We start from the raw sequence: 25,391 nt of genomic DNA on the forward strand, positions 1-25,391 counted from the left end.
CGATCTTCGCTGGTGGCTGATGTACAATGTCTCAGTGGGAGTCCCCTTAGCCCTACCGGAGCCTACCCTGGTGGTGACACAGACTCCTCTCTTTCGGGCTGGGGGGGCTACTCTGGAGGGCTTTGCGTTTCACGGAGCGTGGTCTAGGATAGAAGCCCTCCTGCATATCATTCTGCTCGAGCTCAGGGCAGTGGTCCTGACCCTCAAGGCATTTATTTTTGCCCCGCATCAGGTACAAGTCAGTTCTGGTCAGGATGGGCAATTCTACAATGTTTTACCTGGAATACGCAGGGTGGCACCTGTGTCCCCCACCCTCCTCTGGAGGAGATTTAGATCTGGAAAGGGGCCCTGACGGAGGGGATTTGGATCTCGCCCCTCCCGCTTCTGCATTGCCATATCCTGGGAGGTGATCAGTTCAGTTGCTTGGGTTTCAACACCTACGAGTGGAAGTTACACAACGACCCCTTGTTGCCCATGTTCCAGCATTGTGGGTTCGCGGACCTGGATTTGTTTGCATCCCTTCGGAATGGCATGTGCCCCCACTTTTGCTTTATGGGCAGGTCGGGGGTCACTGGAAGACGCCTTCCAGATCTGCAGATGTAAGGCTTTCCCGCCCACCCCTCTGCTCTAACAGACTCCAGGGGTTACAGCCTCATCCTGGTTGCCCCCACTGGACTTCAAGACCCTGGATTTTGGATCTGCTGCAGTTGTTCTCCCAGGGTCCCGTCCATCTTCCCATCCCCAGCAGGAGCTTCCTGACACAGCAGGGCGGGGCAGTGGTACATCCGGACCCAGCCAAACTGCCCCTGGCAGACTGGTTCCTGATCAGCAGAGGCTTCAGCACACTTAATTTTCAGTCAACTGGGACATCATTCAGCAGGCCCTCGATTCTGTCCCACTATAAGAGCAAATCGACAAGAGGCTGGACCCAGTCATCTGTCCTCTGGATGATGTACTGGCTTTTGCGGCACACCTGACTCATTCTGGAGTCCATGTGGATACTTGCTGCACATATTTGGCGGCCATCAGGGCTTACAAGAACTCCCATAAATGTGTTTTCTGCATCCAACCTGGTGAACCTTAAGGGTTTGTCTAGGCTTTTTCCACGGATGCATAGACCTTTTGAGCCAATGGCTTTTGTGGAGATTTGTTTGGTGACACTAAACACTGGTTTATTATTGGCTCTCACCTCTGTGCGCAGGGTTAGTGAGCTGCAGGCGTTGTCTTCTTGAGAGCCATTCACCACGTGCCCCTACGTCCCGTCCCCTCCATACTTGTTACGCTCACCTGGTTCCCACAGGGGCGTCGATCGGACCCGGACAGCTGCGGTCTCCACCAACGTGATGCGTAGTGAAGAGATGACAGTCTGGACTGGCCCGCCTAATCTTGTCTGCTGGACTCGTAGAAGTATTCTTCTGCAAGTGGAGAAAGGGATTTAGCCACCCGTGGACTTTAGTGATGGTTAGTGAACAGTTCTCGTTCTCCCCACTAATCACCTCTGATATCCCCTTTTGGTAATCTCACCTTATGTTTTTAAATGATGAGCTCTCCATCCTGCATGGCATGCAGGGGTGCGTAGATACCAGTTACTTCACTGGGTTGAAGGTACTGGAGGAGTTCTGGAGGAATATTAACTCCGGTGTCTATAAAGTTCAAAGAGTTCAATATGTCCGATGTTCACTCTTGTTGCATTCCCTCATTAGGTTGCAGCTTGGTCCAAAAGAATATTGCCTGGAGGCAGCTGATGGCGTTCAGGTAAGAGTCTGTATTACCAAACACTGTCCGGTAAAAGTTGCATGAGTTTAACTTGCTGTTTTCTCTCCCTTTATAGGTGCGGCATAGGAAGATGCGGTGAATTAAAGAATAATACCTCCGGTGGTAAAGCAGGTAAGCCTATGGTGGCAAAGAGATTGTCTTTGTCGGTTTTCTCGGCTCACCTTGTTATTCCTTTTGTTTTTCCCCCAGGTGCTGGATTTCGATGAAGAAAATGATGGAGGCAGTGCCGAGTCGAAAGATGCGGTGGACTGGTGAGTATAACGCGACGCTGCTGCTGGCGAAGCGACTCGTGCTGAAATAATGTCCTTTCCAGGCTCAGAGATGTGCTGGGTCCGGAATCAGGTAGGGAATCAAATAATGTCCGTGATCTAACCTCTTCTCCTTTCTTTTCCTTTTGGCTAGGAGCTCCGGATTCGAGGCGGGCGTGGCTGAAGACTGGATGCTGACTTGCAGACACGGTGAGCGTCACGCTGCTGGATGCAGAATAACGCAAAGCATGGGCTGCTGTTCAGGCGTGGTTTAAATAGCCTGCAAAGTAGTCCCAGGTAAGAAGTTCCCCAGAACCACACCCGAGTGAAAAATAGTCCCTGTAATAAAATAGTCCCATCCAGGCCTCACGTTGGCTTGGACTCATTTGCAGCATGGTCCGCATAAGGTGAGTAAAGTCTATGAGCTTGGCGCCTAAGGCGCCAGGACTGAATCCAAACAGCCCCCAGCCGGGGGTGTTGGGGTTTTAATGAGAATCTGAATGCCTGCTCCCGGGGCTGATGGACACGATCCGGATGCCCGGGGGTAGGCATCATGACAATACTGTACGGGCGTCCCTCGCTAGGGACAGGAAATGGAACCTTTTTCACCAGAAAAAAATGGTCTTCCCCTTTAAATGTAGATGCACGTGAGGGTGTTGCCCTGGGAGCATGCCCTCTCCTGACTCCGCCCACCATCTCTACTCCTCAGTCCTCTTTTCTGCATCAACGGGAACAGGCCGCTTTCACCAGCACTCCTGGGTTAGGCCTCCGGCCTTGTAATTCCACGCGCTCTTCCCTGGAAGATTATCTTTTCTCCTTTTTTCTTATAGAAATTGTCAGAGATAATGGTCTGTCCTCTGGTGCCACACTCCTCCCCGGCACATGACGACGGCGGGTTTCAGCAGGTGTCCGGCCTGCAAGGTTTCCTTCCCCACGTCGGATCCCCACTGCTCAGTCTCCGGTGCCTTGGCCCTGACCACAGCTGTGATGTCTGTTCTGCTTGCGACGCATTGACCCCGCAAGCTCTAAAGAATAGTTTGGCTAGGTGGGGGGAGCTGTTCGAGATATCACCTAAAGAGGAAATCAAGACACAGCGAGGATGAAGACCAGACCAAGGTATGTGCCCTGTTTTCCTCTGCAACCCACAAGGGCGACACCTTCCCAAGGAAGTGCCAAAGCGGGAGTGGCCTTCCAGGTCCTTAGACCAGCAAGGGGGCCGAGGCTCCTAGAGTTACCGCCCAACAGGCTAAAGGGGGTCGAAAGATCTTCCCGTTTTCACCTCTGAGGGGCCGCAAGGCTCTTGTACCGGGGACCTCCTCAAGGGGCTTTGCTCTAACACCGGGCTCTTGCCTAAGGGGGTGCCTGTACGCAGCAGTTGCACTACCGGCACAATAGCCAAGGGCACTCCGCCACCCAGACCTCTACCTGAGGTGCAGGGAAGCTCTGAACTTTGGCTTTTAAGCATGCAGGTGGAGACTGGGCCCAGCTCATCGGACATCACGCAGCAGGCACATGGCGCAAGGCAGGACAAAATGGCCACTAGGCCATATAAGATGGCGGCTCATCCGGAGCCGTCTCCTTATGGAGAGCAGGTATGGGAGCGCACGTCTAGATGGGGCTGGACAACTCCAGTTACCTAGTCCACATAATACCTGACCACATCATCACAGGGGCGGCGCAGCCCCCCAGCTTGGTGTCACAACGACCGGCAAGACCTCAGCAGCCACAGGGCCTGGTTCCTACACTCCCAGGCCCTTCACCTGCATGCAAGGATAGGTTATTTGAAAAGTTCCTTATCCTCATGAAACACTGCAGATGGGCACCATCCTTCGGGGGGTGAGGGGCGGTCATCAAGACATGCTCCCTCCGGTACCACTGCAGGCTCTGACCGTGGTCCAGACCACAGTGCCGGTTCAGCCCTTAGTTCACATGCTCACACAAGTCACGGTGGCTCCGCCTCTGCCACAACCCCCGGCGCAACCCCCAGCATGGCCAGTCAGCACGCCACAGCTGCCTGCACCCAGCACTCACCCGACAGCTCCTGAACTGCAGGACACAGCAGGTGATGAGGATCAGGATACCCTCTCGTCTGCTAATGCTTTCCATGAGAGGCTGGCGGGTGTGGCAGAATACCTGGGCACAAATTCAACAACCTGAGGCGGGGGTCCTGGCTGAGGTGCTGACAATCTGTCCTACCTCAAGGACTGCCATCCCTCTGCAAAAGGATGTAGAATCCCTGGCCAAGAAGGGATGGGTAAAGCCTCACTACACGTATCCTACCAATAAACGCCTGTATGCTAAGTATAGGCAGACGGAGGGGGACTCACTTATACTGTTGGTACACCCTCCGCCGCGTTCCTCTGTCATAGCTGCAGCCTCCCGCAGTCTTCTTAATTTGCACCCACCTCAGCACTCCTAGGGAAGGAGGAAAAGCTGTTGCAGTCCTACAGCAAAAATATTTACTCTAATGCCACGCTCCTCCTGCGCCAAGCCAACGCTGATGCAATGTTGGCTGCAGAAATCAAAAGCTTTGGAGGGAGATTGCAGACTTCCTCCCAGAGCTCCCCGTGCCTAAATAGGCGCGTTTCAAGGCTGGATTCACAGAAGCCAAAACTGTGGGCCGGGATAGCATGTCTACTGTGGCGCTCATCGACACCGTGGGTAGAGCCATCTGTATCGCCACTTATTTGAGGTGGACCGCTTGGCTTAAGGCGACCAAGTTTAACCCTGATGTGCAGGAGCGCATTCTCGACCTGCTGTTTGAGGAGGGTCGAGGGTGGGCTTGTTTCATTCGACCACGGACGAGGAACTTGATGAGAAGAAAAATAGCTCAACAAACAGCAAAGTCCTTGTGAGTCCTTACAAAATTGGCACCCAAGGCCTATAGCCATAGTCACCAATGCTCGGAAAGACCAGATCCTTCGGTGGCTTCAGGGGTTTTCAGGAACGACACGCTAGACAGCCTGAACGGTCTCCTAGGCAGCAGAGGCGCAAGCAGCACAAATCCTCCCACAAGGTGTTTTTCCAGTCACCCTCCCAGGCACCAGCCTCGGAGGGTAATAAACTGTGACCATGCAATCCAGATCCATAAGTCTCTGGTGGGGGGCTTGCCCTTCACATCCACTCCTGGCGGGCAGGGTTCACGAACCCATGTATCCTCTGAGTAGTTTCCACAGCCTTCCGCCTGCCAATTCCTCCATTTTGAGGGGATTGGGTCCTCCGACGTATTCCATATCTATGACATGTAATCACCACAGCTGTGCTGCTTCGGAAAATCTTCGGCTCCTGTTTCGATGACGTCGATACGCCGCCCTCGTGGACCTCCTCCGACGGCTGACGTCACTGAATGTTATAAGTAGGACGCACGACGCCCGTAGCCTCAGTTCCGTTTTTTCCACGAACGTGTTCGCTTGCGAGATCTCGGCGCGCCTCGACTCTTTGGAGTTTCTGTTCTTTCTCAGTTCTTCGAACCTGTTCGTATTGTGAAGAATTTCTTCGTGAAGATGTCTACCTCGTCTTCCACCCCGCGTCCGGCCTTTAAGAAGTGCGGGAACTGTGGGTCCAAGATGTCGGTGACGGACTCGCACGACGCCTGCCTCTGGTGCCTCGGGGAGGCCCATGACACGGATAACTGTGTCGACTGCCAGCCCCTCACGTCCAACGCCTTGCGGGAGCGCAAGAAGTTGTTGTCGGTAGTTAAGGTGTCCAAGCCACGGAAGTCGAGGTCTGCGGGGCTTTCGACGGAAGATTCGAGGGGCGACTCTCCGCATCGTCGTCGGAAGGCCAGTGGGTCTCGGTCCCGGAGTCGGTCCCGCCGCTCCTCTGCATCTTCGAGGCACTCCCGGAAGCGCCGTCATCGGTCGCCTTCCTCGTCCTCATCCAATGAGTCCGCCCGTCGGCGGGTCGCTTATCCCACCAAGCATGCGACGCCGAAGGAATGGGGCTTCCTTCGGGAAGAAAATGTTAGTGATTCTTGATTCGCAGGGCACTGGTCCGTCCCCGCCTCCAAGTAGGGTCGGTCGTGATCGGTCGAGAGACACCGCTTGCACGCCTTCGGGCTCGGGTTGTAGGCACGATTCGCGGGAGATGTCCCGCTCGGACAAGGGGAATCGTTCTCGTCATGCCCGTTCCAGGTCCCGGTCCTCGACGAGCTCGAGACGGTGTGCACCTGTGGTGTCTTCGAGGAAGACGTCGGCGCAGGTGGCGCTGAGGTCGTCGACGGACTCTCTCGAGGCTGCGCCTCAAAAGAAGTCGTCGACGCCATCGGCGCCCAGGCTGTCGAAGGACGTGCTCGGGGCTCTGCCCTCGGGGGCCTGTGTCGAAACCGTCAATGCTGTCGGCGCCACGCTCGACGTCGATTCACTCGACGCCTTTCGAGACTGTGGTGTCGGAGGTACCCCGTGGCACGGGGGAACCCCCTAGAAAGGCTCTGGCAAGGTCAAGCATGGCTTTGTTCCACATTCTGTGCCTTCTTACCGCCATCTTGATTTTATTTCAGAGGTGGATGAGGGCTCTGATGATGACTCGTACCGGCGCCTTATGTCCAGGGTCACCGATTACTTGGGATGGTCTGATCCCCCAGGGGATTTTCTTCAGGATGACCTTACGGATATCCTCGACCAAGGTCCACCAACTGACCCGGTACTGCCATTCCATATGGCTCTACAGAGGAGGGTGGCGGCGGCGGCTTGGACTGCTCCGGAGAGTCTCCCAGCAGTGGGCAAGTCTTTGCTGCGATACCGCCCAGCCAGTAGTGGCATCTGCTACTTGACCAAGCACCCCACTCCAGAGAGTTTGGTGGTGCAGGCGGCTACGGGCCCGGCACAGCAGGCGTCGCTACCATCCCTCCTGATAGGGACGACAAGCATTTTGACGGATGGGCGAAGAAAGTATTTTCTTCAGGGGGTATGGCGCTTCAGGCGGCCAACTTCTTTTGTGCCTTGACTCGTTTCACGCACACTCTGTGGAACTGTTTTTCCTTAGCGGCTGAACATATTCCCGAAGGGGAAGAACGGGATGGTTTCCTTGCCATGGTTCAGGATGGCAAGGATGCCATGTGTGAGGCCGTTCAGTCGGGGTTGGACATGGCAGATTGCGTCAGCCGGTCCATGACGGCGAGCACCGTAATACGCAGGTTTGCGTGTTTGCGAAAATCGGGGTTTGCTCCTGATGTGCAGGCCTGGCTCCTCAACATGCCCTTTGACGGGGAACATCTTTTTGGCAGCAAGGCTGACGAGAGCCTTGAGAGGTTGCAGACCTCAAAAGCTGCAGCGAAGTCGTTGGTGGCTGTAGTTCGCCAACCTCCGCCTTTTCGTCCTAGGGGACAGCAATGGAGGGGAGGTTCCTTTCGTTACTATTCATCCTTTGGTAAAGCGAGAGAAGCTGCCAGTCAAAGGGGCCACCGTAGGAGTGCCAGAGGTGGAAAACAAGGTACTCGAGATGCCAAGGCCGCTCGGGCTGTTGCCTCTTTGCCCTCAGGCAATGCCGCAGCCGCTTCAGCTCAGTCATGAGGCCATGTCCCATGGCTCGCCGGTTGGGTGAAGGCTGGCGCAGCATCTTGTAGAGTGGCGCGCCATTACTTCAGATGTGTGGGTTCTGGCTATCATAATCCATGGCTACTGTCTTCCTTTCCGGCAGAGGCCTCAAGACAATCCACTGGGGAATCTCTCTTTGAAGAGTCCTGATCCGCTCCTTGCACAGGAATTTCAATCCCTGCTGGAGAAAGGCGCCATAGAACTGGTGCCTGTAGCGGAGAGGAACAAGGGATGGTATTACCCTTATTTTTTGATTTCCAAGAAAGACGGGCTTGAGACCCATCATGGACTTGCGCGGTTTGAACAAACTCCTCAGGAAGGACATGTTCAAGATGGTTACTCAAGTCCTCCAGGCCCTTCAACTTCAGGACTGGTTGGTGTCTCTCGACCTCAAGGACGCTTATTTTCATGTGCCGATAAAATCCAAAGCACAAGAAGTACCTGAGGTTCACAGTTTGCGACTCGCACTTTCAGTTTCGGGTCCTGCCGTTGGGATTGACCTCCGCCCTGAGGGTCTTCACCAAGCTCATGGTAATGGTGGCAGCGCACCTCAGGAAAGGGGGGATTCACGTCTACCCCTACCTAGACGCTTTATTGATCAGGGCGCACTCTCCCCCGAGCAAGTCCTGGATCGTCTGTCAGTCACCTGCCACTCCCTCCACAAGATGGGCTTCTCCCTCAACTTAAAGAAGTCCCATTTGACACCAACTCAGAGGCTACAGTACATAGGAGCAGTGGTCGACACGTCCCTGGGGCAGTGTTTTCCTCCCCAGGTGAGGGCTCATCACATTCAGCAGATGGTACACAAGTTTCAACTTGCCCAGAGTCTCCCAGCGTTCGAGTTCTTGAGATTGCTCAACCTCATGGCATCCTGCATTCTTCTGGTGCCAGAGGCCAGGTTGCGGATGAGATCTTTGCAATCGGCACTCAAGTTCCAGTGGTCTCAGTCCTCCGGCAGGATGTCGGACCCTGTTCAGGTGCCGTCCTCGGTCGCCCAGAACCTTCTGTGGTGGGCCATCGAAGACAATCAGATGAAGGGGGCTCCATTTTGGCTACCCTGGCCGGAGGTGACGATCGTGACGGACGCATCCCTCACAGGATGGGGAGCTCATGCGAACGAGTTGAGTCAGCGGTCGTTGGTCTCCGTCGGAGTCCAGTCTCCATATCAATCTGTTGGAGCTGAGGGCCGTCAGGCTATCCCTGAAGGCTTTTCTGCCGACTATGCGAGGGAAGAAAGTCCTGATCCTGACCGACAACACGGCGGCCACGCACTACCTCAACAAAAAGGGGGTGCAGGGTCACTTCCTCCGTGCATGGAGGCGATGCAGCTCTGGTTCTGGGCAATCCAGCAGGAAATTTCGATCTCGGCAGTTCATCTGGCTGGAGACTAAAACGAGCCGGCGGACGCTCTGAGCAGGCAGAGCGCGATCTCCCACGAGTGGGAGTTGGCTCAGGAGATTCTCCTGGAGATCTTCGCCCTTTGGGGGGACCCCTCAAGTGGATCTCTTCGCCTCCAGTGTCAACCGGAAGTGCGAGAGGTTCTGCTCGCGGGAATTTCCTCCAAAAGGAGCCTTAGGAGATGCGTTTGTGTTGGAGTGGTCATTCTCATTGCTGTATGCGTTTCCTCCAGTCCCCGTCATCCCGCAAGTACTGCGGAGGTTCGGTTCCCGGATGATCCTCATTGCTCCGGCGTGGGCCCAGAGACCGTGGTACCCGGACCTCCTCGACTTGTCCATCTGCCCTCCACGTCGTGTTCCCTATCGAGATGATCTGCTCTCACGGGAGGGGGGTCAGGTTCTTCATCCAGAAGTCAGAACCCTCAACCTTCACGCTTGGTTTCTGAAAGGTTGAGGTATAAGGATTGGGACCTCCCTGAAGACGTGATGGAGGTGTTGCTCTCGGCCAGACGGCCCGCAACAAAGTCCCTGTACCGTTGGCGTAAGTTCTGCGACTGGTGCAAGGTTAAGAATGTGGATCCTTTTGCATGTGACATTCCCATGGTTCTGTCTTTTTTGCTTTCTTTGGCCCACAGGGGCTTGCAAGTGGGTACCGTTAAAGGTTACCTGGCGGCGCTGTCCATATTTAAGCGCTCGTCTGAAGAGTGTTCCTATTTTAAAATTCCTTTCATTTCTCAGTTTCTGAAAGGGCTCACTAATGTGTTCCCTCCGTCACCTTTCCAGGTGCCCGGTTGGGATTTGAACCTTGTTCTCAAGTTTCTGATGGGTGCTCCGTTTGAGCCTTTGCTTTCATGCCCTTTGAGACTGTTAACTCTTAAAACTGTATTTTTGGTTGCGGTCACTTCCGCTCGCAGAATGAGTAATATACAGGCACTTTCAGTTAAGCCACCCTTCACTGTGTTTCAGAAGGACTGGGTTGTCCTTAGAGTTCATCCTTCCTTTCTTCCGAAGGTGGTGTCGGAATTTCATTTAGGCCAGAAGGTTGTTCTTCTGGTGTTTTATCCTCCTCCACATCCTGGTAAGGAAGAGGAGAGGCTCCATCGCTTGATCCTAGGAGAGCGTTAAGCTTTTATATTTCACGCATGTCCCGGGTCAGAGTGGACAATCAACTCTTCATTGGTTACGCTGGAAAGTGTTTGGGACAAGCTGTGACGAAACAGACTTTGTCTCGCTGGATTATTTTGGCTATCTCTGAGTGTTACCGCTTGGCGGGTAAGGACCCACCGGTCGGCTTTCGGGCCCATTCTACCAGGGCTATGGCTGCCTCTACTGCCCTACAGAGGGGTGTTCCTATTTGTAACATCTGTGATGCAGCCACCTGGGCTTCGGTACATACTTTTGTACGTCACTACTCCCTCGATTCCATCCGTGGGCAGGATCTGGCCTTTGGCAAGGCGGTCCTTTACTCCGCAATTTGATTGGGCATTCTAAATTTCTGTTTTCTCAATTCTTTTCCTACCTCCTTGCATTGGTACTGCTTTGGGAGTCCCATAGATATGGAATACGCCGGAGGACCCAATCCTCTCAAAGAACAAGTTACTCTCTTACCTGGTAAGTTCTTTCCATGGGATAGTCTGACGTATTCCATATCGCTCCCTCCCTGCCTTCCCCGCTACAGAATTTCTTATGCGATTGCAGCTTACGTTTCCGCAAGGCTTTGTGTGTCAGACTGGCAGAAGACTGGTGCCACACGTTCTGGGAAAAAACTACAACTGAGGCTATGGGCGTCGTGCGTCCTACTTATAACATCCAGTGACGTCGGCTGTCAGAGGAGGTCCTAGAGGGCGGCGTATCAACGTCATCGACGCAGGACGCAGACGCCGAAGATTTTCCAAAGCAGCACAGCTATGGTGATTACATGTCATGGATATGGAATACGTCGTCGGACCATCCCATCGAAAGAACGTTACTTGTTCTTCTCTTTCCTCCCCTCCACTCCCACAGATGGGTATGGCAACTCCTTTGGCGGAAATCCGCTCGCTTATCGCGAGTCAGGCGGTGGAGGAGGTTCCAGTTTCACAGCGAGGCATGGGCCTCTACTCCCAGATATTCACCATTCAACAAAAAAAAACAGGCTGTCCTGAGAGTTGTTCTAGACTGCTCTTCCTTTAACCTTTCCCTGCCCCTTCTAAAGTTCAAGAAGGTTACTCCAGCACTCATCGCAGAGACTGTGTGGAGGAGACTGGATGTGCTCCCTGGAACTGAAGGATGCTTACCTGCAAATCCCGATTTGGGAGCCCCATCGTTCCTTTCTGGTTCAGGATCATGGGCTTTCATTTTCTTTACAAAGTCGGTCTCAATTTAGCCAGAGGGTCTTTACAAGATTAATGAACTTGGTAGCAGCCCTGCTCAGGGCAGAGGGCTACCGCCTTTAGCCATACCTCGACAACTGGCTAGTCCAAGCCGAATCTCCCGGGGCTGTACAGCGCACAGCTGCAGCACTTGTGCCCATGCAATACGATCTGGGGTTCTCTATCAACCGCAATGTCAGTTACTCCCCACTCAGCCCTTAACATTCCTGGGGCTAATTTGGGATACGAGGGTGGAGAGAATCTTTCCCTCGGCAGACAAGATCACAGCTATCAGGAAGGCCACCAGGCTTTTTCTCAACAGACCAGCGACCTCGGCATAGTGGTACCAGAAGCTGCTTGGAATAATGGCGGCTTGCCTCCCGGCTGTGCCGCATACAAGACTAAAAATGGGGAGGCTGCATCTGCATTTCTCAGCCTGTTGGGACCAGTAGATGGGCTCCCAAGCAGCTCTAATCACCATACCATACCACAGCACCTACACCCGGACTTGGAGTGGCGGAGTGCAGAGACCAACCTATTAGATGGCAGACCGTTCAGGCAGCCTTCCCCTGAGATCACCATTAGCACAGACTTGTCCCTAGAGGAATGGGGAGCTATACGAGACAACAGTGCCCATGGAGTATGTTCACGACAGAGCTGGAACACATCAACTGGCTAGAGTTGATTGCCATCTGGCTTGCACTCCATGCATTCTTCCCCTTAGTCAACAGCAAGTCTGTCAGCATCCAGACAGACAGTTCCACGTAAATGTATTACATCAACAAGCGGGGAGGTACCAGGTCCCCCCCCGCTCTGCCGGCTAGCCATCGACATTTGTGAGTGGGCACTTTCAAACAGCATTTACTTATCAGCAGGCCTCCTGCTGGGGCAGCGCGGTGGGGTCCAACCTGGAGGCAGACAGGATCAGCAGGCTGGGGATCGACAACTATGTGTGGCAGTAAAACGAAGCGGTTCAGAGGCAGATCTTCGACCGGTGGTGCCAACCCCAGGTAGACCTATTCACCACCATGAGCAACAGGAGGTGCCCTCAGTTTATTTCCTGTCTGGGACAAGGCAAGGGATCTCTGTGGGACACGTTGCAGATGCCGTGGAGCGGCATGAATGTATACGCATTTCCTCCCGCTGATTCACAGGATAATTTGCAAGGTCACAGAGTCGTGAACGATTCGACTCATTCTGGTGCAATGGCGACTGGCAAGACCTTGGTTCGTGGAGTTACTATGACTGTCGGACCAACCTCCAGTATACCTCCTGCTGGTTCCAGCCCACTTACTCTCCCAGCAGGGGGGCATAGTGGTCCACCCCGCTCCGCAAAAGTTAGCCTTGGCAGCTTGGTGCCTGAACAGGTCACCCTGAAGCATCTACATCTGTCACAGGACAACTTGGCTATCATACAAGTGGCAAGAATAGACTCCACCAGGAGTCAATACAGGAGCAAGTAGACCAGCTTCTGCCACTGGGCCAAGACCAACAAAATTGATCTGCTCACGTGCTCACTGGATGATGTGCTCTTCTTCTCTGCACATATGGCTCATTCTGGTGTGTAGGTAAACACCTGCCGTACATAACTGGCGGCGGTAGGGGCCTACAAGAATTCCAGAGACATCTTCTCTTCCATTCTGGTGGTTAAAAGCACTTGGCGGGCCTGAACAGAATATACCAACCTGTCAAACATCCACATCCGTTCTGGGAACCTCATGTGGTGTTGGGCGCCCCGGCACACAAACCCTTTGAACCCATGGCGTTAGCAGACACAGACTGGTTACCATGAAGACGGCCCTGCTGGTTGTCCTTATGTCAGCACGCCGGATCAGCGAAATTCAGGCTCTGGTGGCTTCAGAGCCCTATATCACATTTCACCGTGGCGTGGTCCCGGTCGGATAGTTCAGCAGCAACGTGCTCGCCCTTGGAAACAAGACACAATGAAGCAACACAGGTCCGATCCCTGAGTCTGCACTTAGAAACCTCTGGGTAACAACTAAGTCATATTCCTGTAACAGCGCCTTGATGCCCCCGGGCTGTGTGAGTGCTTTAAAAATGCCAAAAAAATGGTGGTGCTTAGGATGCACCCAACCTTTCTCCCTAAGGTTGTTTCTTCCTTTCACCTTAACGAGGAGATGGTACACCCAACATTCTTTGCAGACCCAACGGATGAGGCGCAAAAGGTATTGCACTGTCTGGATGTCAGGCATGCTCTAAGATTTTATCTGTACTGGACAAAGAGCTTCTGTAAATCGGATGCCTTGTTCATCACTTTTGGCAGCTCAAAACCAGACCCTGTGGCCTCCAAGGCTTCCATAGCAAGGTGGATGGTTATGATCACTAAGGAGGCATATGAGGGCAGCACAAGCCTTTGCCAGCAAACCTACATGCCCACGCCATCAAAGCCAAGGCCACGGCTGTGTCTTTCCAAAGATATTTTCCATGGCAGATGATCAGCAAGGCGGCTACTTGGGCTTCACCATCGGCCTTTTGTAAACACTACTGCTTGGATGCCAGCGCCAGTTTGGACGCATTTGGCCAGGCAGTTTGGAAGAACTTATTTTCTTTGAGGTGCAACTCTTCCCCGGGGCTGCATTCAGTTGTAATAGCCCATTCAGTTTGATGAGAAGGAAATGGGATGGGGACGTAGGAGTAATCATACGTTGCTCACCGTAGTGACTAATTTACTCCTAGTCCCCTTTCCTCAATACGTCCCACCATCCTCCCCTGTAACATCAGTGTCATTAGGCTATCCTTATATTGTTGGTGCGGCAAAGGGGAATGAAGAGTGGCACTGGTGGGCGAGTCAGGGGAGCACATGCTCCCAGGGCCGCGCCTACGGCACACATTTAATTTAAAGGGAAAGACATTTTTTTCTGGTGAAAAAAGCTTCGGTTTCCCTTCCCGTCCCTAGTGAGAGACTCCCTTACAGTATGGAGGAAAGGGGATTATGGACTAGTTCTACAGTAGACACTATGGTGAGTAGCTTTCTTTTTCTGGTTTAGGCTTTGGTTTGTATTTTATTGAATTTATACCACGCTTTTACAAAAGTGGCATTTTTACAAGCAAAAAGAAAAACAGTACAAAAATCACTGAAGGTGGTGGCGGGAAACATAAATTGATCGTGAGGCACAGAGAGGACAGGAAACGAGCCTTCAGATGAATAAGAAAGGGATAAGTGGGGGAAGAACGAATAATAAGAGGGAGCGAGTTCCAGTGAGAGAGAGCAAGAAGAGAATAGGAGCGAAAGCGCGAAGCACATGGAGAGCAGTCTTATACGTGAAAAGATTAAGACACAAACATGACGTTTAGTGGCATGAAACGAAAGAAAAGGACGAGCATGACAGAAGAAGAAAATAACAATTACGCGCCTTGAGAGAAATTAGATGAAGGAAGGGAGGAATCAAGGAGGACCCCAAGATTCTGGGCAGATGAGGAAAAAGAAAGCATGGAAGGTGGGGTGGGGGGGTGGCAGAAACGAGGAAAAAAAAAGAGTACTTCGGTTTTAGATGAATTAAGGTGCAAGAAAAGAGAATCCATCCAGGACTGGACGTAAGCGAGACAGGCAGAGACATGAGTAAAGTGAGTCAGAATACTCGGAAAAAGAGAAAATTATTTGAGAATAACAGTTACAGGAAAGGTTGAACAAAGAAATACGAGGGGATAGTGTACAATGAAAACAAAAGGAACAGCATAGAGAAGTGGATGAGGAGGCGAGAGTTGGCCGGCCCAAGGTATGGTGTAGGAACGCCCAGAAAGATAGGATTTAAACGAAGCAAGAGAAGAGCCAAAAATGCCCAGAGAGTGGGCAGATAGTAAAGTAGGGTGATCCTCAGTATCAAAGGCTTCTGAAAGATTGGGTAGAATTAAAATAGAAGAATGTTTATTTTGTTGTGCAGAAAGAATGAAATCCGAAACATGCTAGAGAGCCGTTTCAGTGGAGAGGGCAGGCCTAAAGCCAGATTGGAGGCGGTGGATGGGAATGAAGATAAGACTGTATTTGAGAGTAGACTGTGCGCTCCGAGAGCTTAGAAAGAAAAAAGGCCAAAAATATGTGGGAAGAGAGGGATCAAGCAAAGGTTTTTTTAGTACAGGAATGACAGTATCATGCTTGAGTCAGGAAACTGAGGAAGAGAGAGAAAGGTTGATAAGATGGGAAAGAATATGAAGATAAACCAGAGGAACCAGCTTAGATGGGTTCGGGTTCGATGGAGATGCAGTAGGATGGACGGGAGCAAGGAAATGGGCAGTATCAGAAAGAGGCCAGCATACAGAAAAAGAAGGTAAGGAAGAGGAGGGACAAAGATTGAGAAGAGAAGGTAGCACGAAGATTAGCAACTTTAGTGGTGAAGTAATCAGCAAAAGATCAGTAGCGCGAAGTGAGGAAGAATGAGAAGGATCAAGCGAGTTAGAAGAAAGAATACTATTAAGAAGCTGATGACGACGTGGGTGATGAGATAAAGATATGGTCAGTAAAGGGAAGTATTGGTTTTTGTCAGAAAGAAGAAGGGAGTCATAAGAATGTGCAGATGAGTGTTTCGAGATCCTTAAGGGATTGAGACTTTTTCCCACAGCGCTCAAGTTTCCGAAGAGAAGAGCAAGAGGGGCTGTAAGCCAAGAACATGGTGGTTTAGGTAAATGGATGGGCAGGGTAAAGTGAGTCCAAGGTTGATGTAAGAGCAAATTTAAGTGAAGTAAGTGCAGAGTTAGCAGATAACATTAAGAATGAGTGAGGTTGAAGAGTCAAAGGAACGAAGATCATGAAGTAATCAGTTAGAAGAAGGGGCAAAGGAGGGTGAGAAGTAATAAAAAAAAGGTAAAGGACAGAAGGATATGATCAGACGAATAGATAGGATGGGAAGAAACTGCAGCATTACAGGGTATAGAAGAAACCAATGAGATCAAGAAAGTATCCCAAGGAATGAGATTGAAGACAGTCGAGGGCAGATAGATAAGAATCTAGAAGGGGGGGAGAAGCAGATGAGGAATGATTAGAGTGCAGATACAGGCTGAAATCGCAAGTAGAAAAGGGAGAGGGGGGCATGAAGGCAAAACAGTAGAGGGGAGAATATCACAATCAGAAATAAAGGAAAGAAGTGGACCAGGTGGATGATAATTAGAAAGGAAATGGCAAGTGGCTTAGAAAAAGACGAGAAATTATATTCAAAGAATGAAAAAGGAAAAGAGCCAGACTGAGCCTGTAACAAGGAAGAGTGAGAAAGAATGCCTACCCCTCTGCTTAAATTGGAGTTAGAAGAGAAATGGGAGGCAGGAGTTGTACTGTTAGATGTGGAAATCCAAGTTCCAGTAAGACAGAGAAAATGAAGTTGAAGCGCTGAAACGGATCGAGAGTGGAATGAGACTTATTACAGATGGGTCTGGCATTCCAGATATCGTTAGAGATTGGAGAGTGGGGATGTAACAAAAAAGGGGGGAAATAAGATCACAGGAATATGGCGCGACCAAGCTTGGTGGGGAAAAGATGAATGACAAGATGTATTCACCAGGATGTTGTAAGCCATGAGAAGATAATATAGAAATTGATAACAAAGCAATATGCATAACATAGGGGGAGACATGTTCGATGTGAAATATAGCAACATCAGTAGTTAGGGCAACAGCAAGGGTGGAGGGTGGACATGGGGCAAATGGGAACAACCATGCCCTTAGAAGATCACCCTTTAATTGGGACGCCCTGGGCTGTGGATGCCCTAGGAGTACTTCTGATGTATCGGTCACCTGATGTACAGAATCTGTTGGCTGGAGGAATTCATTCAAAGAAAAATTACTTTCAGTAATGTTCTGGTGACTTAGTCCTTTGTTCCCTCCTGTCTGTCTACCTGCCTACCCCTGAATGATCACAGGTAGACAGTTCAGGTCAGCCTCTCAGTACAGGGAAGGTTGGTGCGATTTGAGTTAATGGTGTGTAGCTGGCTTCATATATACGACACAATACGCCCAATACTGATTCATGGGTGGAGCAGCAGTGCGCCCTATGGTGGTTGAAAGTTTCCTTGGAGGCTATTTCTTATATGCTGAATCTATTCTTAATAATGGTATTTCCTGTGCATGGGCCTAACTTCAGGCAGCAAAGGAGCACTTTACAAATCAAGAGTGGAATAATACAATGCTGGAAGCAGAGATACAAGGGCGAGGAGAGCAAATGTGTGTAGGGGAGGGCAGGCAATTTGGCAGCAAGAAATCTACAAGCAACCTGGAGAGGAAACTGTGGGCAGATCACCCAGTCTCATAATAGGTGGGGAGTGGAGGGTGTGTGAACCTAGCCATTCCTTGAAGAGGAGGGTCTGAGCTCCTTCCTGAAATGTAATGAGTGGGAGAGTATGGTGTTGAAGGGGAAGAAGTTAGTCATTTCTTCTGGCTCTTTTCTTCCTGCAACGGTGGAGTTCAGGTCTGCACATGCCCTTACTTCTGGTGGCTAGTAGGCCTCCAGAGATGCTGAATTTCTCAGTGATGTGCCAATTGGGTACTTCAGGCCGTCAGCCTTCTAGATGATGCAGATGGATTTGAAGATAGTTCGATAAATGTCGGGGTAATGTGGTTGAATTTGTGAAGACATTCGATTTATTGTGCTATAGCACGGAGGGCACTTCTCGTGGTTTCAGGGTCATTGCCGGAAAGTCTTCCAAAGGGATATTGCCACCATAGAGGTGGGAGGAGGTTGGATAGCAGATCTGAAGTTGTTTTCTGGGATGAAGGGCTTTATTTTCTGCAAGAGAGAAAGTTGGCACCAAGCTCTGTCTTCCTGGTGATGTGCTGTTTGAAGGAGAGGTGTCAATTTAGGTCGGACCCACGAGACTTGGTGTAGGTGCCCTGCTGGAGTATGAAGTGCTTGAGGTTCATAGCAGAGAGCTAGGTCTGGCTGTCTGGGTGTGTTTGGTGGTTGTTGGTTAGCAGTAGGAATTAAGCATTGGAGGAATTGAGCATCTGGTATGCACTGGACATTCAAGCATGGATCATTGTGAGGCAGGCCTTGAACTTGTCGATGTCTATGATGCAGGATATCCTGAACGAGAGCTGCATGTCCTCTATATATTGGTGGAGGTGTGTGTTCTGTGAAGCCAGCGGTTCCATCTAAAGATTAAAGATCCTTGCGAGACACCAGAGGTGATGGTTAGAGTTGGTGGTCTGGAGGAATTCATTTGGACAACCTGCTGGCGGTTAGCAAGGTAGGATTTGAACCAGCTGATAACTATCTCGCTGATCCCAATGCAGTGTTTTAGAATGTCCTTGAGTGTCTGGTGGTCTAATGTGTCGAATGCTTTTGAGAGGTCAAGGAGAAACCAGGAGGCAAATATCACCATCATTGAGGATTGGAAGGGCATCGTCAATCACCTGGATGGTAGCTTTTTCTGTGTTGCATCTAGAGTCCTGAAAGAGTTTGTTGGCTCTGATGTGTTGGGGGAGTTGCGTAGCTACTTCTTCCTTACAGTTCTTACCTAGGAAGAGCAGATGGGTGGTGGAGGACGTGGATGACATTCAGGTCTCGATAATGAGGATGCCCTCCAATTCTTGTGTGGTGATGAGGTTGGCGATGTCTGCTGAGGGATTGATTGCTGAGCAGACATTGGCAAGAATCACTTTTCGTGTAGTGGTGGATGATGGAATGCTGAAAGTCTGTGTGACGTAGGTGAGATTGCAGCGATGCTGTATCAATGATGTTGCTGGCGAGCGATGTTGTTGGCGAGGAGTGGTGATGGTGGGAATGGGCTGTTGAGAGAGTGGGGTGAAACACATATTCGAGGGCACTTAACTGATATTAGAGGAGCATGGGTTCTGATCCTGGGTCCGTCTGATCTGAAAAGGTCCAAACAGGGATTTCCCTTTTCTTCGTCTGCCCCACATGTCCAAATAGGAATTGCCCTTTTCTGTGTCTGGCCTTTGTTTCAGACACCCATGTGAGTCACTCTTTGATCTAACCATTAAGAAAAGAAAGGGAAGTAAGGGGCAGGGCTAAGCAGGAGGAGCTTTAGGTCACGTGACCTATATCCACGTGCACCAGCTCACCAATTGCAAAAGAAAAGAGGCTGGAGATCTGCTTAAGTACAGAAAAAGGGTGGCAAAACAAGAAGTCATGAAAAGATTTGCAGTGATTGACAGTTGGGTGAGGCTTACTTCATGTGACCTAGTGCCTCTTGCCCCAGCTCACCAACACCAATCTTTTGGAGGAATGACCAACTATCTGAAAGATCATCACGGAAAGTATTTTTCTGCTCATAGGCGTGATATCTATGTACTCCCTAAATATTGTATTGTATGACTCCCATGTTTCAAGCTCATAGTGCAATGTTTTTATTTTTTATTACAGGGAAAAAATTATCAAAGCAGGAAGACCTTAAGGAAATGGGGGATATCACCTCCGGGATGAGTAGTTCCATCATGCAACTTTATCTCAAACAAGTTTTGGATGCCTTTTTCCATACTCAGTCAACTGTACGCCATTTTGCACTAAATGTCATTGCTTTGACTCTAAACCAAGGACTCATCCATCCTGTTCAGGTATGTTATCTGTATTGGGGAGGATACAGTTTGGTTAAATGTTCCTCTGTTGTCTAAACAAGTGTCTCCTACTGGCCATGGGGTGTTACTTCAGCAATTGTTCGGCCATTTGGCTCCCTTTCCACTTGGTAAGCCCTGTGGACCTTTTGTAGACTTCTTTTTTTGTGTCCTGACATTTTTCTCTGTTGAATTAATACAGAACCCCACTGGAGACTTTAACTCTTTTTCTATGTGATTCTTTAGTAGCCCAAAAGGCTGCCAAGGCAGCAGTACTAAAATATGCTTGTTTTTGCCCATGTGTACATTTTCTCACCCAGACAATGTTAGTTACAGGCTGGTGGCATTTCTTAAACTTTTTATGGGTGCACTGCAGTGTTGCTCTTTTACCATATTGCTGCCCTGTTGCTTTGAGCGGGAGCAAAGGGGCTACATGGTATTTAAGTTCTGTGACCTAGTAACTGTCTTTGTTGTCCTTCCTGTTGTGCTTCATGGCCATATGGCCATTCTTAAAATCATTTAACAACTCACATTTGGAAGAGGTTCTAAGAGGCCAACGTAGTTGATGAGCAAGGGCTATTCACACTTGGTTTTACCAAACATTCATAGCTAGCTTAGATTGAGCAGTAAGGCAGACCTATGAGATCAGGGGTTTGGTGTGTGGAATTACACTTCACAACACTTGGAAACAATCAACTAATGGCGTTTGCCATAGAAACATTAAATACTAGCTTTAACACCCATGCAGGTAAAACCTAAGTGTGCCATATACATCTACAAAGCCATCTAAAAGGGAGATTGCACAACACTTTACAATAAAAACGGTTATTTACAATTCACATAAGCAAAAGAAATACTGTGCAAGTAACGTGGGAAGAAAACTGGTTAAAACTGACATAATACACCCTGCCTTATATACGGCAAGGTATATTATATCTGTTCTAACCAATTTACTTTGCACGTTACTTGCTGTCCCCGAACTTGAGCAGTCCTTCCCTAGCAGGTAAATTCAAATCCATTGTCTGAGTTGGTCACAGGTAAGTATACGTTTTATTTTAACATTTGTGTAACGCCCAGACCCAAAGATATCACAGCGTTTTATACATAGTAGTAGCATACGAAAAGGACGACACCGTTCAGTGATTAGTACATTTTAGACATTGTGTTCTCCTAAGGGTTCCTCATCTTGGATAAATTCTGCAGCAGCAAACTTTAGAAATGTTTTTGCCCCCAGGAGTGCGCTGTACAATTCCGGCGTTGAGAACACCTCGGCCATCGTCTGCAGCGGCTTTGCATGATGTGACCTCTGATTTTTTTTTTCTGCATGCCCAGTGTAAAGACTGGCGGGGGGTATCTGTACTTAAGCCCTCTATATGGTAGGGTAAAGGCACAGAACACCCCAGCGAGGCTCTCAATTTGGTAGCATTGGACGATCAGGCAGGCTTAAGCTTTCAGGGGGTGATGCAGGTTGGTTCTTAAGTACAGTGTTTCCCTCAAAGCCGCCACAAAGGAATGTCTACATACTGTTAGATTATAACACAACTTCTTTATATAAAAAAAGATTCAGGTATATGTATATATATTTCTGAGGCTTGTGGAATCTGCTTAGATCACATGCTGTGCATAGGCCGACATCTAGTGGAAGCTGCAGAGCAGTTTTTCGAAACTCGAAAATGGGCGTCGACACAGGGCGTGCTAGTAATACTATCCCTAGTGTGACGTCCACTGTACCCATGATCCCTCACGCGTCTAGGACCCTCAGATTTTTTCTTTCCGCCGTACTGGTCGGAAGCATCCTGCGGAGTTCCCTGGCCTTAGCCATAATTTTGCAAAATATCTTAATATTTCCCCCTTTTCTCCACCCCAACGTCGAGTCACCAAACTTCGACACTCGATGCCGGACTGGAGAAGAAATCGACCGTCGAGAGCTGCACAACGGACTTGGGCCTCGGAAGGCCTCTGGCCTCGGCCCTGCAAGTAGGGAGAGTGGGGGGTGGTACATACTCTACACTCATATATGTATATATATATATATATATATGTGTGTGTGTGTGTATATATATGTGTGTATATGTATATTTTCTGATATATTCCTACACACACTAGCCCGCTGCCACAGGGTGCGTATGGGGGGGGTACCCCTTTCCAATTTTGCCCCAAGTACAACCGCAAGTACCCTTGGGTTGACAGACACGCCACGTGTAACCTCTGCTTGCCGAGGGACCACACCGAAGCGAGCTGCAGAGCGTGTAGTCTGTTTAAACCGAAGACACTAAAGGACTGTTCGATCAAACGTTGGGCCCACCACGCCAGGCGACAAGAGGGCAGCGGAGGGCGCCTACAGTGATGGCAGCAACGCCGTACTTTCGGACGGCGAGGGCAACGTGGCGTTGAGAGACAGCCAAGCGCAAGTCCCCGACCTCGGAAGGTTGTCCGGCAGGGCAGCTATGGGGAAAACCCCCGGCGACACAAGCGCTACCCACAGCACTTCCACTAAACACGTGAAGTACAACCGAGATTCGATGCGCACGTCGAGTTCTCGGAAAGAGTCACACAGAGAACGGTCCACCGAATCAGTGTCCTCTGGGCGTTCTCGATCAAGATTGCCGCATGACACCAGGCAACCATCCACTGTTGCCAAAAGTGCCTCGCTCCCTAAGGTAACGGAGGTTCAATCGTCGGAAGACAAAGCAGACCTCTATACACAGGCCGCATTCCAGGAGTCAGCGTCAGCAGACCGCGTGACGGCTGCTACCGAGTCCCAACCTCCGCACTCTAGAGATAGGGACACTACCCCCGAATCTCGACGTCAAAAAGCTCAGATGGAGTGAAAACACCGGGGAAACACTCTTCCACCCACGGGGAGGGGGGAAAACAGCAGAAGAAGAAGCACTCTCAACCTTCTTCTACACCACAGAAACAGACAGACAAGTCAGTGTCTTCTGTCAATTTACCCAAGACCCCTGCACAAGGCCATAGGTCCAGTCAGGATAGAACAGGGAAACTCTCCCAGGAAAGAGTAATCTGCAGCTCTAAGGAATGGTCTAGTGAGGATATCGACAGTTATGTCTAGGATGTCATCCCTGGCAGAATTCTATGCCAAGAATCCTGAGCACTCAAGTGAGGTACAAGTGAGCTGTTGCGCTGCGGCAGAGGACTTCGTGCCTTCCACGTTTTGTTTGGCATTTCATTTTTTGCCAGTGCAAGGTTCCATGCACAAGAGGAAGGACGAACTGTAATCCGAGGCGAAACGCTCCCTGTGGACATTACGGGCTGCCTACATTATCCAAAGTAAATATCTCTGATCTCTGACTGCTTTAAAGCGGGCACTTGAAGTGGGCTGGGCTAAGCCACCTCCTATTGCTGAGGACGTTATCGTGCAACCTATTTACGTTGCTTTTGTCTTTTTTTTCTTTTTTCTTAGAATCCGTGTGTACACTCCTCAAGCCCCGCCCCCAAGCTCCCAGCAAAACTCACTTAACTACCGGATGTAGCGCATTCAGCGTGCGCATTCAAGTGAGCTACAAGTGAGCTGTTGTGCTGTTTGGGTGTGCGGGTGAGTGTTTGAGGGGACATACGTGTTTAATTTTTGATTTCTTTTGCTTTGAAATTTAGGTTGCGTTTGTTAGATAACTTACGTTGATGTAAACATTGCTTGGTTACTTGTAGTTTTATTTTTCTGAGAGATTTTTTTTAACTATTCTATAAGTATTATTTATACCATCTTGTTCTGTATTTGGCTTACATTTATTTATAATGGCCAGCGGTCTGCGCAGCAAGGCGTCGGAGCCAGTACGTGGACGCCTCTGTGAACCTGCAGTTTTTAGTGGGCTAACAAGCAACAATATTGACTCCATGGTCTGCTCTGGGAATATCTTGTATATTGACCCGTTACCTAGGGAAAAATGTAAGACCCTAGAAATTAAAGAAACAGCCACTCACCCATCTGCTCATATTGCGCAAATACACCCTGCCCTATTGGGGGAACTGCAAGTTGGTACTAAGTTAGAGAAACTTAGCACGCCTTTACGTGTTCATGGAGGTCTAGTTGAATCCGAGCACTTTCCTCCTCGGAATGAGTATGCCTCCCCTTCTATTACATCTCAAAAGAGGAATGGAAGTAGTTTGGGTTGGAAAATATTATTAACCTTGACAAACAAATACGAGCCTCCATTGAATCAATAACACCTTTGGTGTCACGCAATCTTAAGAGTAATTCGAATCTGTCTATTCCAGTGTGCGCGGAACAGATCCCCCAATGTTATACAGAGGTACCATTGTTAAACATAATAGATAGCCCTATGAATAGCGATATACACAAAGAAACAATTCCAGATTGTTGTAATTACTCTCCTGAACTAACTCAGCCAATGATTACAGTTTACATGATTCCATATCAAGAAATTGATTGCTGATAATGTTGATGCACGTCCATATACTTTTCCAGTGATTATTAGGATACTGGATTGGTTGGACAAGGGCCCATGACCTAGCTCATTTAGAACTGAGAGAGATTAAACAATCAATGAGGAAGATTGAATTGAAATTAGATGGAATTGAAGGGTTTATGCTGGCATGTGAACTAGGTGTTTCAAAACAAGCCCACGCTATGAATGGCAATAGCATAAATGCCTATTGGAGAGATGAAAAAAGTACACAAACAAGTGAAGTGATGGTTGAAATAAATGGTTCCAAAGAGTGTATGAGTGAACATACAAAGGTTCTGTGCCCCTATGAGCATGGACCGAGTATAGGTTTGATTAATGAAGAGTTGCTTGTATTAAGGGCCTTGATAGGTGAACTTAGACAAAAAACTCCAATAATTGAGGTGATGGACAGTCCATGTATGGAGGGATTTGATAGTCCGGATAGTCCATCGGCTTTACTAAATGCTCTATGGAACACTCTAAAAATGAACAGGAGGCCTCTATTGTTACTAATGATGTAACGACCTTTATGTCACGAAGGATTAAAAAAAACTATCTACGTGCATTAAAACGAACAGCTAAAAGAAAAAGAGAGGCACTTTTGCTGTTAAAAAAAAAAAAGATGGGAATAAACACACCGAACAGATATCATTGGGATCGGTGGAGCCTTTGCAAAACAAATTAGTACAACATGGTGAGTGAGGATGATCATATTGATCTTGCACAGCTCTCAATTGAGAGCCAAGCAGTACTCCTGCCATCGAATTTGAAACAAGGCGACCAAGGTGATAATGTCAATCATCGAAAAAAAAATAAGAATCAAACTGCCTTTCCACCAAATAAGCAGTGCAATGCATCACTGATAGAGCCTGTTATTATACTGAGCAATGAATTGCTACCGGTGCATGCTCCCCAGGCTAGTAATAGCCAAGTCTTGAAAAAACATTGCGTATCTCCAATTTCTGTTGACAAACTACAAAAAAAAAACATGAACTCCTACTTTCCAGTATGTAGTAGAAGTTGTTCGACGAAATTTGTGAATTTGTCAAGTGACACATCATTGCCTAAAGTGAATGAAATCATGCCCTTAGAACCTCGGAGCATGCTCCACCATAGGAGATGCTATCTGGAAGCATGCCAA

General features: G+C 49.5%; 1 protein-coding gene across 6 annotated transcripts in view; it reads left to right on the top strand.

The window, feature by feature from the left end:
• NIPBL (NIPBL cohesin loading factor) overlaps positions 1-25,391 on the top strand; it is a 2,053,700-nt gene that overhangs the window by 1,701,242 nt on the left and 327,067 nt on the right. For all 6 annotated transcript variants that reach the window (XM_069627143.1, XM_069627142.1, XM_069627145.1 and 3 more), the window contains one exon: positions 19,636-19,826. In XM_069627143.1, the coding sequence (XP_069483244.1) occupies positions 19,636-19,826 (191 nt within the window). The remainder of the gene's footprint in view (positions 1-19,635; positions 19,827-25,391) is intronic.

Source organism: Ambystoma mexicanum, chromosome 6p, assembly GCF_040938575.1.
Source record: "Ambystoma mexicanum isolate Mex_15411 chromosome 6p, UKY_AmexF1_1, whole genome shotgun sequence".
NCBI classification, from domain to species: Eukaryota; Metazoa; Chordata; class Amphibia; order Caudata; family Ambystomatidae; genus Ambystoma; species Ambystoma mexicanum.